Here is a 16,349-nt window from a genome sequence, read left to right on the forward strand (position 1 = left end):
TAGACATCAGAAAAGAGAGAATGTTTAGGAGAGAGAAGGGGAGAGGAGTGGTCTTGAGGTTAAGTTTTGAGTGTTCCTTCTATGAGTTTGGGTCGCATAGAAGACAGTGCAGAGATATTTGTGGGAGAAATGAGCAACTGGGTGCTCAAATCTTGCATTGTTGATGGAGAAGAGAAGGTGGGGAGGGGATTAAGAGACAACCCATACAGACAGGGAGAAGTAGAGTTGTGCAGTGTCTTGAAGGTAAGGACAAAAATCTTGAATATGATCTGGTGGACAATGAGAAAGGATGTCATGGTCAGAGTAACAGGGCAGGAAGAGATTCTTGGCAGCTGCATTTTGTATGGATTGGAGAGTGGCAATATGGGAGGAGGCCAGAGGGAAAGAGGTCACAGTCATCATGATATGAGATAATATATAATTACAATTAGCATTTGTGACATATTTAATCTATAAAGCACTTGACAAACATTGATCTTTACAATACCCATTACATTTATAATACAATGTACTATAGGTGCCAGTCCATGGGAACATTGATTTTAACTATGAATGGAGATATACAAGCAAGTGTCTAGCAAAGCATGGAAATTGTACTGTGGCAGTTATATTTCCTGGATTTCTTAGAAGCCTTCTAATTTTTGGAAGGACCTCCCCATCCTCTCAATTTTGTTCTTACCATCGTATTAGTTTCATGTTGGAAATTTGTGCGCACATGCAACTTGCCAGAAGATGACATAAGATAAAGACTGAATGGAGTAGCAGTAGATCATGATGACCTTTAATTGTAAATATGCACCTGACAGGTCATATACAGCTATAACCACCTCATACTACAGTGTTTGTAATGCACAATAAAATTAGTCTGCTAGTAGTTAATTCAATGGCCTAGCTGAAATAAATGTAGCTGTTCTCTCAGGTTTCAAGATTATTTTTCAGATTTCTTGGTTTGGATCAGCTCACACAGAATTCAGTTTGAATTCCTCCTACAGGCATTAATTTGATACGAGTAACTTTAATCTTCATAATAGATAGTACCACGTGACATAACGTGTTCTGATAGAGCTCCATAAAACTGCTCTTTTTGGCCAGTTTTCATATGAGTCCTTAATCTGGTGCAGGTTTAAAGAAAAAAATAAAGAGGAACAATCATTCCCAAACTGTTGCTATCACAAGGCAACATTGCCCACAAAAGAATGTTTCTTCACCTATCTGGAATAAGTGATAAAGTACCTGTTGCGGTGAAATCTGGGACAACATAAGTGATCTGTGGAGATTCTCCTGCTTCATTATAGGCAGAAATATTAAACCGATAATAAGCCATGGAGAGATTCAGATGCACTCTTCTCTCGGTTACGTTGATGCGTTCGGGTCGATCATTGCAACTGTTGGGTATTCTTTCAATATTAACATAGTATCCAATGGCATTCCTGCTTTGTGTTATCTAATAGAAAAAGATTAGTACTGAACAATCAGATATCAATCCCCTTCTTAATAAAATTAGAACAGTTACAAAAAATTGCAAGCCACAAAACACACATGAAATTATGTATAAACAAATCTTCCCTGTCTTTGCACATTGATTGTCAAAAGGAGATAAATTTAGCGCTGTGATTGGGGATTTAGGAAATGATTCAACAAAGCACTTAAGCATGTTCTTGGGACTAAAATTATTTAAATATATAGCACATAATCATGTGCTTAAATGCTTTGCTTAATTGGGTTCCGCAAAATACATCATGGAAATCAGTGCAGAGAAAACCAAGCTGATGACAAACAAATGTGACAGGATCACATATCACTGTCAGTGGACAAGAGCTGGAGATAGTGAAACAGTTCAAGTATTTGGGGGCAGTCATCACTGATGAAGGATCAAAGGCAGAAATTCTGACAAGAACTGCGCAAGCAGCAGCAGCAGTGGGAAAGCTAAAGCCAATTTGGGAAAAATAAGAACATCTCCCTGGAATCCAAACTGAAACTGCTGTATGCACTGGTCATCTCCATTTTTCTGTATACGTGTGAGACATGGACCCTTACAGCAGAACTTGAATGGAAAATACAGGTAGTCGAGATGAGAGACTTCCATAAAATCCTGGGCATCTTGTACTTTGACCACATCACTAATGAAGAGGTCTGCAATATCATCACCCAATGCGCTGGGTCATATGAAGACCTCCTGACGACCATGAAGAAGCGCAAGCTGAAGTAGTACAACCATGTAACAAGATCATCTGGCCTATAGCCAAGATCATCCTCCAAGGGACAGTAGAGGGGAAGCGAAGAAGAGGTAGACAGAAGAAGAGATGGATTGACAACATAAAAGAGTAGATAGGAATGGACGTCGCAGAGACTCAAGCACTGACACACAATCATCAGGGGTGGAGATAATAGGTTGATTGATCATCAATGATGGTGCCCCAGTGACCAATGCGGTTATGGGAGTGGTGGTGTTGATGGTGGTGGTGCTGATGATGATGAATTGGGTTCTTACCTGTGCAAATCCAATAAACGCTAATGAGGATGAAGCCACTAAAACACTTTGTACGCTGCACTCAGAATGTGCCCCTAATTATTAGAAGCCTGAAAGTCAGTGAGAGTTAGGTGCTTAACTGACATGTATGCCTTTGAAAATCTTAATCCCTTAGATTCGATAGGGCATTTTGAACTATCTTGTGAGGAGGAGGGGACTGGTAATTAAACTGATACAGCAGAAAGGTGTCCTTGCCTACTGATATTAAGTTTGTTTAGTATGGTAACATAGCAGAGCAATCCTCCAAAAGAACAAGGTGAGCACTGACCAAGGCAAATGCATCTTAAGCATCCAGATACTAGTACTAGATACTATAGTCTTGTGTTACAAACTGGTCTCTGCTCCAATGCTGTGTAAATAGCCGTGGCAGGAGAGTCTGCATTTTTTTTCTTAACATTTTATAATTATTAAAGACTCAGAAGCACATCCCAGCTACTCTTACACTATTGTGCATCTTTAAAGTCATTAGGCTCCAAGTCAGGAAAGCACTTAAGCATGCACTTAAGTGCATCCCAGTTGAGTTGAATGGGACTAAAGTGCACAAAAGGCCTTCAATTTTATAGAAGATGGGATCAGATGAAACAATTACATAAGCTCTAACTCAAGCTCTCAGTCTAAAGATGATTTCTTCCTTCAGTTTGATATTGGAATTAGTATGTACGATTTACAACATTACTGTAAAAGGAATAATTTTATTTCTAGTTTAGCTTCATCCTAAGAAGTTTCTTTTTTTTCAGCAGATTGCTGCAAAATGTCCCTTTTGATAGATCACTTCACATACAGATATGGTTGTCTTTGTTGATTCTGACTTGGACTCTTGGCTTCACTCATGACAGCCCTCTTTGATTTAGAATTGGAAGCCCTCTTTTTCCCTCGGGTTTTAGATAGAGAGTCTTTACATGAAGACCACAGGCCTTGAAGTCTATAATAGCTCCTTGGTCATCAAAATGTCCTGCTAGCCCCCTGGCAGTGAACTCAAGGTTGTCGGATTTACTTCCCTCACACTTTTTATGTGCTCACTTTGTCAGGAAACCTTCACATCATTAATTCAGCAAAAATGGCTGATGTACAGTAGTCAGTCAATTGATGATCATAATGTCCATTATGGAAGAAGGGACACTTCCAGATTTCAGCTTCTGAAGTTTTAATGGCATTATGGTGAATATGCAGCACTCTGCGCGGTGAATAGACGCTCTTTTGTCAGCAAGAGCCTCATAACCTATGCTGTATCTAGATTTTTGAATAAATAAACTTGGAAGTTGTTTTCAGAATTCCTAGAGTGGGGCTCCTTCAAAAGCTGTAGTTCCATTTGAGAATAAGATGACACCTTATGAATATGTGAGACAAAGAGAGTCTTTTAGCTCTACGGCCTCAGGTGTCTCTGCCTAAGGGAATCTTTCAGGTGAAGTGTGAGGGTGATTGTGAGAGAGAGACTTGAGAATCCAGCTCCTACAAGTACTTAGTGTAGAATGGAAAGATGCTTCATTTAAGCCAATGTCCAGAGTTCAGATGTTGCTGCGTCAATCATTTTGTAAGTTTACAAAGGGGTTTTGCTCACTCTTCTCTAAGACCATGACTGTACAAATTTATATATATAGTGCTAGGAATTGCTGATGCAAAGGTGCACAAGATCGCAATACTCAAATATAGTTTTGCTTGCATAAGAATATTTGCTGACATTTCAATATAATGAACTAAATCCCCTGTGTCACCCAAAATGATTAACTTTTTTGCTATATCCATAATAATAACAAATACATTACCTGCCACTGAAGAAAAACATTTATTCTTCCTGGAGAGATTTCTATGGTTTCATTTGCTGAAATTGTTGGCTTGTCAATCAGCTCTAGAGAAGAGAAGGATGGGGAAACCCAGTCTCATAATTTGATTTTAATATTTTCCAATCTATAAATACTACATAACTTAATGCAACAACAACTGATTTATACCAATCACCAGAACAACCAAATGAAATGCCACGTACTATGAGGGACTAAAATCTCTTTACTCCAAACACAAACGCAGTGGTGATCCTCACTGGGTAAGCATCTGAGTTGAATAACATATGAAGATGTACTGTTTAAATCGGAGACAGTCACATTGACAGCATCATTTGCTGTGGGCACCTGCAAACAAACAAATTTTAAACAATATTTGGCATCATTAAACTAAAGTTCCCTTTTAATAATTTTATACTCTGTTATCATTGCTCTCCTTTCTAAGGGCCCAATTCTTTAATTTCCATGGAAGTTAAGGGTACTCACCAACATACAGGAGTCACTAAGGCCCAGATGCACAAAGAGATGTAGGTATTGCAATGCTAAACATCATGGCACCTAACTTTTAGGCACTTAGAAAATCACAAGAACAACACTGTGATCCTCAAAAGCCTGAGTTAGGCACCTGGGCTCCCTGTATAACAAACGGGGAAGAGAAGTGCCTTAGAATGCAAGCCACAAAAGCCAGCACACAAGGCAGGGAGCTGCTTAAGCTAGCCAATGGGAGATGCCATTAAGAGGGCAGTGTCCTAAGCTCCATCTCTCTCTCAGAGGCTGCAGGGGGACACCTATCTCTGCCAGTAATCCATGAACGGGAACGCCTCTCCTGGAATCAGGTGGCTTAGGTGTCTAAGTCATTTGTTCTGGGACAGAGTTAGAAGCCTGACTTGTTCCTTACAAAATGGCTGGAGGCGGTAGCGTCCAATGGTTAGATCACTCAGCTGGGATGTGAGCATTTCAGGTTCCATTTTTCCCTCTACCTGAGTGGGGCAGAGGATTTGAACAGGGTTCTCCCACCTTTCAGGAAAATGCTCTACTCACTGAGCTATGGGATATTCTGACATAGTGTTTCTTACTTTCTTCTGGTGAAAGTGTTCTACTGTGTATAACTAACTAGTGATTGGAACAGGGGGACTGGACCCTAAATTATAGAAACATTCATTCTCTCTCTTTCTGGCCCAATGACTACTTAAGTATTTATTCACAGTGGAACAATCATTGGGCAAGAGAGAGAGAGAGTGAATGACTGTATAGTTCAGTGGTGAGATCATCCACCTGGGAGGTCCCAGGATCCAGTTTCCCAGCTCCAACAGAATGCCAGATATTGAATGGGATCTGATCCAGTAGGCAGCATCTGAGCATGCCTAATGGATTGGGCCCTGCGCATGACTAAGGAGGAGCATCTATCTTCCCCCGCTTTGCGGATCGGTCTGGGGCATAGGCAGGAGATAGGCATTCAGACACCTCGAGTGAGGTAGCATTGTGTATGCTCAGAGTCAGAGACATAGGCACCTAGGGTACTTGAGTGAGTGTAGACACCTAGGGGGTTTGGTGGGGGTTTTGGGGATTGCAGTGGCGCTTAAGTCTGGGACTTACGCACCTAAGCACTTTGAGAACCATTAGACACTCAAGGCATGTACTATGGTCCCATTTCAGGAAAGTATCCTCATTCAAGAAGGGTACTTAAGCACATGTTTAAAGTAAAGCTCGTGCTTATGTCCCATTGACTTCAGTGGGACTCAAGCACGTACTGAAAGTGAAGCATAAGCTTAAGTACTTTTGTGACCAAGGATGGATTTAAGCACAAGCTTAGGAGCTTTACTGAGTTGGGGCCTCATTTAGGAGTTCAAAAGAGCTAGAAAATGAGGTAAAATGAAGTATTAGAAATGCACATTGGGCTCAAAAATTTTCAAAACTGCATGCACATACTTAGTGCCTCAATGCTAATTTGTGTATGCAGTTAGTAGTAGTACAATTACAGTGATCACATAGGCAATGTACATAGTTGGCAGAGATGGACTTTTGAAAATTTGGGCCTAAAAGTCTCCTTACTACTCTCCATTATAGTTTTTATTGCCATGAAAATATTTGCGATAATTATGAATAAAAGCAATTAGGTGGCTAGCTCTTGCTCTAGTGCTACGACAGTGAGCAGAAGCATTTTTAGGAGACAATATTTTGTTTTGTAACATATTTCTATTAATAAAGTTGATTTGGGGGAAAATACAGAATCATGGAAAGATTTAGAGACTTTCCACTTTCTTTGGGGTTGAAGCTGAGGCACATGGAAGAGGTGAGGTAATACATTCAAAGCCCTCAAGCCACATGTGCAACTTTTGAGACTGATTTTTAATAAGAGTTGTGAATGCTCAAAATGCTAAGCTAGCTTTTGCTCTGGCACTGAAAATGCCTTGTGTATCTGATTTCTTGAGCACCAGTTTAAAAATGTAATGTGTGTCTAAGAGGTGGGGTTTAAGCATGAGCAGAGGGTGCAACATTTGGCACTTTTTTGTCAAGCTGAAATTAGCTATTAACAATGTAGAGTCAGAGCATCAGCTGATGTAATTTACCATGGCTTCATTAATGTCAACAGAGCTATTCTGATTGACAGTAGCTCAGGATCTGTCCCACAGCCTGGGACATCTTAACAGAATTTAAATGGTGGTTAACAGGGAGTATTTTTTTGGTCTTGTCAGAACAGTGCTGTGTATCGTAGAACCAATAATATTCAGCTGAATCTTTTAAATTGATATCTATCTTCATATACTCACCAATATCCACTGTGAGGATGTTGGACGTGCTTCTTTATATTGCAGTTCATATTGCATAGACTTTTTTGGTGCGTCCCACTTAATTATTAATTTGTTTGATAACTGGTGAGCACTTATGGAGTGTATAGCACACTTCTCTAAAATGAACAATGCAGAAGCCGTAAACACACACACACACACAGCAGGAAACCAATGATAAATACAAGTTTTTTCTCCCTTCTGTTTGTTCAGTACTAAATATGTTGATTTTAAATCTTCAAAATCCAGAAAGAATTCATTAGTAAAATTTTGCAGTATGAGACAAAGGCCCAGTTCTGGCACATTTACTCAGTGAGAGTAAGATCTTTCTCTGCAGGTAGTCCTGTTGATTTCAATGAGAATTTGTGGTATCAGACACCATTCAAAGTCAGCATGAGTGGCACAATCCTCAAATCAGAACATCTACAGCACCAGCAATAATGCTGTTTAAAAAGACTATCCTGAACTCTAATTGCTTCTGTATTTTATGGGTATGTCAGAGGTGTAATTTCAAGTACAATTTCTTTTTCTCTAAGGTTATGGCTACACTTGGAGCTGGGGGTGTGATTCCAGCTCCAGGAGAAGTACCTGAGCTAGCTAGCACACTAAAAATAGAATGTAGTTGCAGTAGTGCAAGTGATGGGAAGGGTTAGCTGCCCAGACTACATATCTAGCATCTCTGACAGGCAGCACCTCCCACCACTCTCACTGTCAGGGCTACAGTCTATTTTTAGTGTGCTAGCTCATTGAGAGCTAGCATGGGTGTCTCCTCAAGCTGAGAATCACACCTCCAGCTCAGTGTAGACATAACCTAACACATGTAAGGTGGCCAAAGGCCCCCAACAGAGGCTAGAGTAGCAGCTGTGGAGTGGTTCTGGTAGGGTGCTGCAGTAGTGAGGACTCTGTTCTCCCTTCCAACTCCAATCCCATGTCTCCTAGAAGAGCCCGTGACCAAAGTTACTGTCAGTCTTTGGGCAGCACTTGAGGATTAGAGCAATACTTGAATACCATGGTGAATTCACTATAAATACCTAATCAGAAGAACAGGACTTGATATCTCATTTGTAACCAGGTGGTATCCTTTTATATAAAATTATTGTGTAACTAACTTAAGTATGTCTACACTGCATTGTAAACCCAGGTCTGTGGGACCCAGGCTTGGTTTCCAAGGCTGCACCCGAGCATGCACACTGCACTGTAAACCTGGGCTTACAATTGCTGGGCCCAGGTCTCAGCTGTGCTAATGTGGCCATACTGCACTACACAGACTGACTGACTTGGGTCTATGGCTTGAGCTGTGTCCACATTGCAAAATGGCAGGGCTTGGACTACAGTCACAGTAGGACTCTGACTCTGACCGAGCCCTATAGCAGGGTCGTAGGACCCAGGTCCTGGGTGTTTGCTGATCCAAGTCAGACTGATTTGTGTGTGGATGGAAGGGGGACTTGAGCTCAAACCTGAATCAGACTTGGTCTTACCCAATGGGTAGATCTACACTGCCCCCTCCCCAAAAAATAAGCCACTGTAGCGAGACTCAGAACTTGGGTCTACAGACTTATGCAGGCACTACATTACAAATAGCAGTATAGACGTTCCCACTGAGGGTCTGAATCCCAGCAAGCAGGGGGGGTCTCTAAGCCTGAGTGAGAATGTCTACACTGTTATTTTTAAGCACTGTAGTGTGAGCGCTGTGAGCCAGAGTCTGTAGATCTGACCTCAGACTCACTGCCATGGCTTGCACCCTCCGCCCCGCTCCGCCCCAGGCCCTTTTTTTTTTTTTTTAAGTGTAGACATACCCTTAGTGGCCCAAGAAACAGACCAAAACCTGGAAAAGGACTGAAAACACACAGAGATTCTAACTATATAGATTTCCTTAAACACAGGCTGCTGAACCAGCCCCCCTTTCAGAAAGCCAGCAAACAAAATAAGAGCCTACGTAGTGTGTGTGTATTGATGTATATGTTTCTGGATATTGCTCCTTTACAGTCTTGCAAACACTCCAGGTGTGAAATCCTTCCCACATTAACATCATTAGAGTGGGGATTTCACCCCAGAGGTCCAAATTATGGTTTAACTATTTGATTTGGTGGTAAGAAGTTTATACTAAGTTACAATTTAGCAAATAAATCCATACTTTAATAAAATTATACTGTAGTTTTAGCCAAACTATTGCATCTGAGATGTTATGGTAATACAAATAATGAACCATATTAGAGGCACTGTACCTGCCTTGCTGGGTATAATGGAGATGTTCTTTGTTTTCACACAGCTCTCATGGGAGTAATTTGCTGATACCCAAATAATTACAGCACGATTCATGTAAAGGAATTTTCGTTCTATTGTGATGGACGTTGATGCTGTAGTTCTTGCAAAAGGTTTTGAGATTTTATCCCTTGAAGCAAAGAGCATTAAAATAAACATTATTGAACTATAACTTATTAAAGCCGCAATATGACAACTGGTGAATTTGGGGGGCAGTTAGAACACACACAGCAACTTTAAAAGGCAATCTCAAAGGTGTAGACTTGTATTAATTTTGGTGGAATATATGGGCCCAAAGACTTAGTGGTGTTAACATGACCCTGTTATTGTCCAATATTAAACAAAGTTCAGGCTTGGAATTCAGTCACCTCAACCTGCTTAGTACCATGGCAAAGAGATTTTTAAAAATCTTTTAAACCTGTTACCAAAGATACAAAAAGAAGTTAAAGCATTTGAATTTGTAACAAAGTAATAAAGCTTATATTTTAATAATATCCTTTGTTCCCTTGCCCTTTAACTGTAGAACATTTTCATAAAGAAAAACTGCTTGTCTGACAGTCTTTTAGATGGTATTAAAGATGGTGATAATTGTCCTTTTTTGGGAAAGAGAAATTTAGTTGAGATGGGCTGGAGCAGCTGTTGTCGCTGTTAACGTCCAATCCCATTTCCTAGAAAACAAAACAAGACAACCGCATACAAACGGGGAAAGAAGAAAACAGCAGACAGAAAATGCAGCTTCTGTCTTTGGTGCTCACTTTTCCTTGTAATCTCACTGCTGGAAAAAATTCAGGCAAGGCACACTTTGCCCACTCCAAGACCTGGCAAACTTGTACCAGTGCTGGGCTGTTTAGGACATTGCTTTTAACTGTCTCTTTGGGTTTGTTGCAGTTTAGGCTGGCTAACCCAGCCTCTTATTAGGGTGACCAGGTGTCTGGTTTTTGGAACACCCGGTCGAAAAGGGACCCTTGTGACTCTGGTCAGCACTGCTGACTGGGCTGTTAAAAGTCCGGTTGGCAGTGCTGAGGAGTTAAGGCAGGCTAGTCCCTACCTGGCCTGGCTCTGTGCTGCACCCCAGAAGCGGCCAGCAGGTCCGGCTCCTAGGTGGGAGGCCACGGGGCTCCATGCACTGCCTCCGCCCCAAGCACCAGCTCCGCACTCCCGCTGGCTGGGAACCATGGCCAATGGGAGCTATGGGGGCGGTGCCTGTGGGTGAGAGCATTGCGCAGAGCCGCCTGCCATGCCTCTGCCTAGGAGTTGGACCTGCTGGCCGCTTCCGGAGTGCAGTGTGGAGTCAGGACAGGCACGAAGCCTGCCTTAGCCACCCCACTGTGCAGCTAACTGGAAGCTGCCTGAGGTAAGCCCAAGCCCCAACACCGAGCTCCTACCCCAGCCCTGAGCCCCCCCCAACCCAGAGCCTCCTCCTGCATCCCAACCCCCTCATCCCCAGAGCCTGCACCCCCAGATAGAACCCTCACCTCCCCTGCACCCCAACCCCTTGCCCCAGACCAGAGCCCCCTCACAGACCCTGAACCCCTCTGCCTCACCCCCCAGCCAGGAGCCCCCTCCTGCACCCCAAACCCCTGCCTCAACCCACAGCCCCCCCGCACCCTGAACCCCTCATCCCTAGCCCCACCCTAGAGTCTGCACCCCCAGACAGAGCTCTCACCCCTTCCCACACCACAGCCAATGACAGTGAGTGAGGGTGGGGGAAAGCGAGCCACCGAGGGAGGGGGAATGTAGTGCCTGGGGGGGGGCAGGGCCTCGGAGTAGGGGTGGGGCCGGGGCATGGCCTCAAGGAAGGGGCGGAGCCAGGGTGTTTGGTTTTGTGTGATTAAAAAGTTGGCAACCCTAACTCTTATTAAACAGAATGCAAAGGAAGAAGGCTAGGAAAGAGTCAAAAATATAGTAGGGAAGGAAAAAGGATATATGGGAGGAAGTGACAAAGTTTCACACCCCAGATGCTGTTTGGAATTTAGCCAGAACTGGTGGGAGTGTCATCTGGGTCTCTCTCTCTGGTCAGGACATCTCTCAAGATTAGGATGAAAAAGACCCAATTATGCCACAGTGGATCTCATAGTCCCAGGAGACCATGGGTGGTCAGAAATGATGGAGAAGCTTGCTTCTTCCTATGTTTTTCATCTTTCACTCATTTCTAGCTTTCCCAAAAAAATCTTTTTGAGGAATCCCAAAAGTAGTAATGGGCAGAATAGTCCACCCCCTCATTATTCTGTTAGGCCTCACTTCCAACACACCAATTTTGGTTCATTAATTTCTGGTCCCACACTTTTCTTGATTACCAGATATGATCTTAACATAGTTCTTGAATTATATCAGTAGGCCTTTTTGTTTAGATTAATTTAATCTGATTCCCTTTTGAACCTTTTTCCATCCACATTTATTGTTAATTTATTGTGATACTTTATAAACTTTTATCCACTTTCCCTCAGTTAGGCTCAGAAGGCCCCAGTTATCACTACAGTCCAATCCAGTTGAACCAGACCAATGAATGTAACACTGGTAACCAAGCAATTCTATTTATGTCCAGATTTAAGTGTCTTTACAAATTTGACATGTAATTTTTGTTGAATATGAATGCAAATAAAATAATGCTAGCCTTACTTTGAGATTCCCTACATGAACTTTACAAACACTTGAGGCTTTACAGTCAAAGGTTAACTCTGCCCCCACACATATCTGAATCACATGGTTTCTCAGATATATCACTTTTCCCACAACCTTGTAAGGTGAATCTTGTCAGGTGCAGAGGCAGGGCTTCACAGGAACCTTTATTTAGTTACAGATCAAACCTGCAAGATCCAGAGGGTTCTCAACTGCCACTGTCCTCAGGGTCAAACTCTTTCACATACCTGGTATAGGAATGATTTTAATACATTATGGTCTCAATGCTTTTCAGGAGGAGGAATGGAAAGGTATCATGTGCCAGCTAAGTGTCAGGCTAGTTCCCTGGCATAAATTAAAACAGCCTGAAGACTGCCCTAAACTGTGCTTGCTGTCAGTAGCTCCTATGGGCCATTGAGGCACCCAGGAACTGCCTCCACCAAATCCTGTTACTGTAGCCATGACTCCATTGGTGGGACCAGGAAGGGAGATTGGTGCAGGAGCCATTGTGGTGTCTCTAAACAATCCAATATTTCTCCTATGCTGGGGAAATGAAAGCAGGTGGAGTGGCCCCAGCACAGTTGAGGATTTGGCCCTTTTTGTCTGACAGTCGCAGTGTAGGACAAAGTTCTGCAAATGTTACATGTGTATCAATGGCTGTAGAAAATAATTGTATATTATAGTTGTGACGTTATGAGTGTAATATAATATCTCATTGAAAGGTGACTGGGCAGAAAAGAGTTAATTACCTCGCAGACTGACCTGACCCATGGCTGAACTTTAGAGACTGGTTAGGAAGATATGTAAATGAATAGAGCTTTGAAATGCAAGTCTGCATTGTTAGAGATAGAAGGGTAGGTGTTTGCTCAGGTCTTGTGATGTAAGCAAACAAGTCTTGTCTATTGCTATAGCTTTAATTCAAAGATCAAAAAAGGAATATTAACATTTATGATGGTACTTGAGTGAAATAGTATTATTGTCTATATGTCTCTTTGAAGGTTGTGGTAACCTGTATCTGAACTGTTTGATAGATAAATTACCCTGTGCTAATTGCCAGGATGTTTGGGAGAAGGAGAGTTAAGCCTATTGTTTTCTCAGGCCAAAAGGCTGCTGGAAATGTATAAGAACCCTGGGACACAATCCTGCTTCATCTCAGATCTGCTTTGAGTTTCAAGAGGGGGAAACCTTAAGCCATAAGGATTGAGATCCCCAGTCACTGACTTGAGCCACCGTGAATATGAACATTGGACTATAACCTATGGACTATTTCTAAAAGGACTCTTGGCAACCACAAGCTCACCTCTGCTATGTATCTGAACCTCAAGAATTGAATTCAAGTCTGTATGTATATTGATCTTTTAACCAACACTCTCTCTCTCTTCTTTTTTTAATAAATTTTAGCTTAGGTAATAAGAATTGGCTTTAAACGTGTATTTTGGGTAAGATCTAAGTTATAATTGAACCTGGGTATGTGGCTAACCCTTTGGGGTTGGAAGAACCTTTTCTTTTATATGATGAGATAAGATTTTCAGTAATCATCATCATATCTAACAGGTGTGTCTGGACGGAGGCCTGAGGCTGGGTACTTTAAGGGAATTGCGTTGTTTGGATTTCTGAGTAAGCAGTGAGGTACTATACAAACTGTTTTGTGCTGGCTTGGGAAATCTAAGTATTGGAATATCCACCAGCTTTTGGGGTTTGTCTGCCCCGTTTTGTTTGCAGTTCACCCTAATTGAGTGACCTCAGCAGGCTCCCACGGGCAGCACTGTCACAATAGTACAGGGCATTATTTGGGAAATAGTATGTGATGTAACTAAAAATTGCATTATAATGCATATTCACAAGGGGGCAGATTAACTTTATGGACAAACCTTTACTTTGGCATTTCCTGACCTCTGAGTGATTTAACCATGGAGCCTTAATGATACTTAAACACAGCTTTTAATAGAATTTCCTGGCATGTAAGCAAAAATGGGAGATAAAAAGATAGACACTGTGGGAACATCCTATCTCATATCCCCTAAAAGGTTATACATCCTTTCCTGCACACTGAGGACAGGAGACTTTGTACAGCTAAGGTGTGCAGTCTCAACACTGTTTTTAAAATGGAATATTTATTTTATGGCTAGTGATATTACTTACCTACCAGATTTTTTAGAATTCAATATGTGATCACAATGCAATATTTAATACATGAACAACGTTTAAAGGTTTTCTCCTGCATCTTCTAAGTCAGCTTAGCTGTAGATCAGTGGTTAATGTTTCAAAGCATGATTTTTTGAGTGCACAGCTAGAGCATCTGTGTGAGGTTTTTCTTTAATCTCTTCCTTCATGACAGCTAAATCAAATACAGTACTCTTCCAATTTCCAACTGATGTTAATTGCAGAAAGCAATAATGTCCTCAGCTTGGCTTAAGCAAATGCTTTTTTAAAACCCAATAAAAAGGAAGAATATTTTCTTGTTAAGAGCTCTGGACTAGAATTTGGGAGACCTTGGATCAAATCCTATCTCTGCCACAGTCTCTCTGTGTGACTTTGGAAAAGTCACAATCTCTTTGTGTCTTGGTTCTCAGTCTTCTGCTTGTATGCTGTATCTCTTCTTCCTACCCTTCATCTCCTTTCTCTGTTCTGAATGTGAGTTCTTCAGGGCAGGATCTCTCTCTTGCTATGTGTATATACAGCACCTAGCATAATGGGGCCTGATGATGGCTGGGGTCTTCTGGAGCCATTGGAATACTCACATCCACTACATATAGAAACACACATTCAGCAAGGAGTGAGGCAAATGATAGGCAAGACTTGCCTGCTCTGCATGGCTACAGAGTGCAACAGATTTGGTGCTTCTGCTGGGTCAAGGCAAGTGCAATGGGTTCTCAACACAAGTCTGTGCTCCAAAAGGGTTCCCAGCACTCCAGGGAATAGAGGCGCTTTGGAGACTGAGCCGGGCAGGGAAGGAGTTGGAGTGGAGTTAGTGCATCCTCCACAGGGTGGATCCACCAGCCATTCTTCACAGAATGGGAGAGTGCAGGAGTCAGTGGGGAGCACTGCAGCTGCCAAGCACCTCCACTGCCAGACCGGCCTATAAGAGATTATTCTCTTGCTCGCTGGCCCGAGTGGGACCAGGGGAATTCCTCAATGCACAGCCATTTACACAGCATTAGGATGTGCTCCTAACCAAGGCTCTTGTAAATGTAAATAAGCAAATGGTGTACGTGTCACCCCCCTGGTATGGTGAAAAATCACATCACCGTTCAGACCACTACTTCCCCCTCCTCCCCAGTACAACTACCAACTTGTACTGCTGCTTTCTACTACTACTTTAAAAAAAATACATGGGCAGGTTGTCCCCAAAGGAGGAAGAACCTTTGCAAGGGACGGGAAACCTGTGAGATCATATTCATGGCATTTCCATTGATTTGTCCCCAACAAGGAAGAGATTGTCACCCGCACCTTCCCCTATGGAACTAGCAGAGCAGTTAATCCCTTTACTTACTGAAATTAGATACTAGTGTGGTGGACTCTATAGGAAATGTTGAGATACATAAACTGGTGGAGGCCAGAGCCATCTATGCAGAGGTCCTGTATGTTTCTGCACTGCTTACTAGCCCACCTGCCTTGAATCTTTTTCATCCTCCACACCAATTTCTCCCATCTGTTTCTAAAATGCAGTTCCCCGTGAAATCAGTGGGTATTACATGTGAGTACAAAATCTGAGGGAAGACTTTGACCTTCAGTGTTTAACTGTCCTGAATCTGATTGCTTGTCTAATATAGGAGAGAGAACTTAAGTCAGGCCAGAAAGAATCACACCAAGCAACGACAGACTTTCTGAAATGTCTTTCAAACTTACCACTTTAAAATTATTGTATAAGTAGTAGTTTTTGGAGCACAGGGGACAGGCAACCAGGAGCAAAATAGACTTATTTTTCTCTCTGTGTAGCAAGTCAGTTCGCCAGGCCAATCTGCAAAATGAAAGCAAACTAAATAAGCAATCACACTATATAGTGAAGGCCTATCTTGGACATCTATTTATAATACCCCATTAACAAGAGGAAGGCAACTCTTAAAATAAAAAGGCAACAAGTCTGAACTGGGATACAACTTCTTAATTAACCAGTGGGATTTCCTGTCAAAATGATAGTGTTTGGGCAAAACAGACATCTATGCAATTAGGACTACAATCAGGAATTACTTAAAACCCAACCACTTCAGGGCTTGTCTATACAAAGAGCAGCAGAGGGGTGTGATTTGTAAAGCACACAAGTGTGCTGTGCTCTAACTGCCCATCTAGACCCTGCTGGTATATACTAAAATGTACCTAGTTCAGGTTAATATAAACTTGTTTGAAATTAACTACATCAACACAAACTAG

The 16,349-nt window shown here is 42.1% G+C and overlaps 1 protein-coding gene across 1 annotated transcript in view; it reads right to left on the reverse strand.

Moving 5' to 3' along the window:
• LOC112113172 (interleukin-6 receptor subunit beta-like) overlaps window positions 1-16,349 on the reverse strand; it is a 156,100-nt gene that overhangs the window by 25,278 nt on the left and 114,473 nt on the right. Inside the window, exons 4-9 of the mRNA XM_029910916.1 lie at window positions 15,828-15,939; window positions 9,323-9,489; window positions 7,080-7,216; window positions 4,515-4,656; window positions 4,294-4,376; window positions 1,234-1,444 (exon numbers count right to left, since the gene is read on the reverse strand). Coding sequence (XP_029766776.1) covers window positions 1,234-1,444; window positions 4,294-4,376; window positions 4,515-4,656; window positions 7,080-7,216; window positions 9,323-9,489; window positions 15,828-15,939 — 852 coding nt within the window. The remainder of the gene's footprint in view (window positions 1-1,233; window positions 1,445-4,293; window positions 4,377-4,514; window positions 4,657-7,079; window positions 7,217-9,322; window positions 9,490-15,827; window positions 15,940-16,349) is intronic.

Source organism: Terrapene carolina, unplaced genomic scaffold, assembly GCF_002925995.2.
Source record: "Terrapene carolina triunguis isolate 2854851 unplaced genomic scaffold, T_m_triunguis-2.0 Scaffold69, whole genome shotgun sequence".
Classification (NCBI taxonomy): Eukaryota; Metazoa; Chordata; order Testudines; family Emydidae; genus Terrapene; species Terrapene triunguis.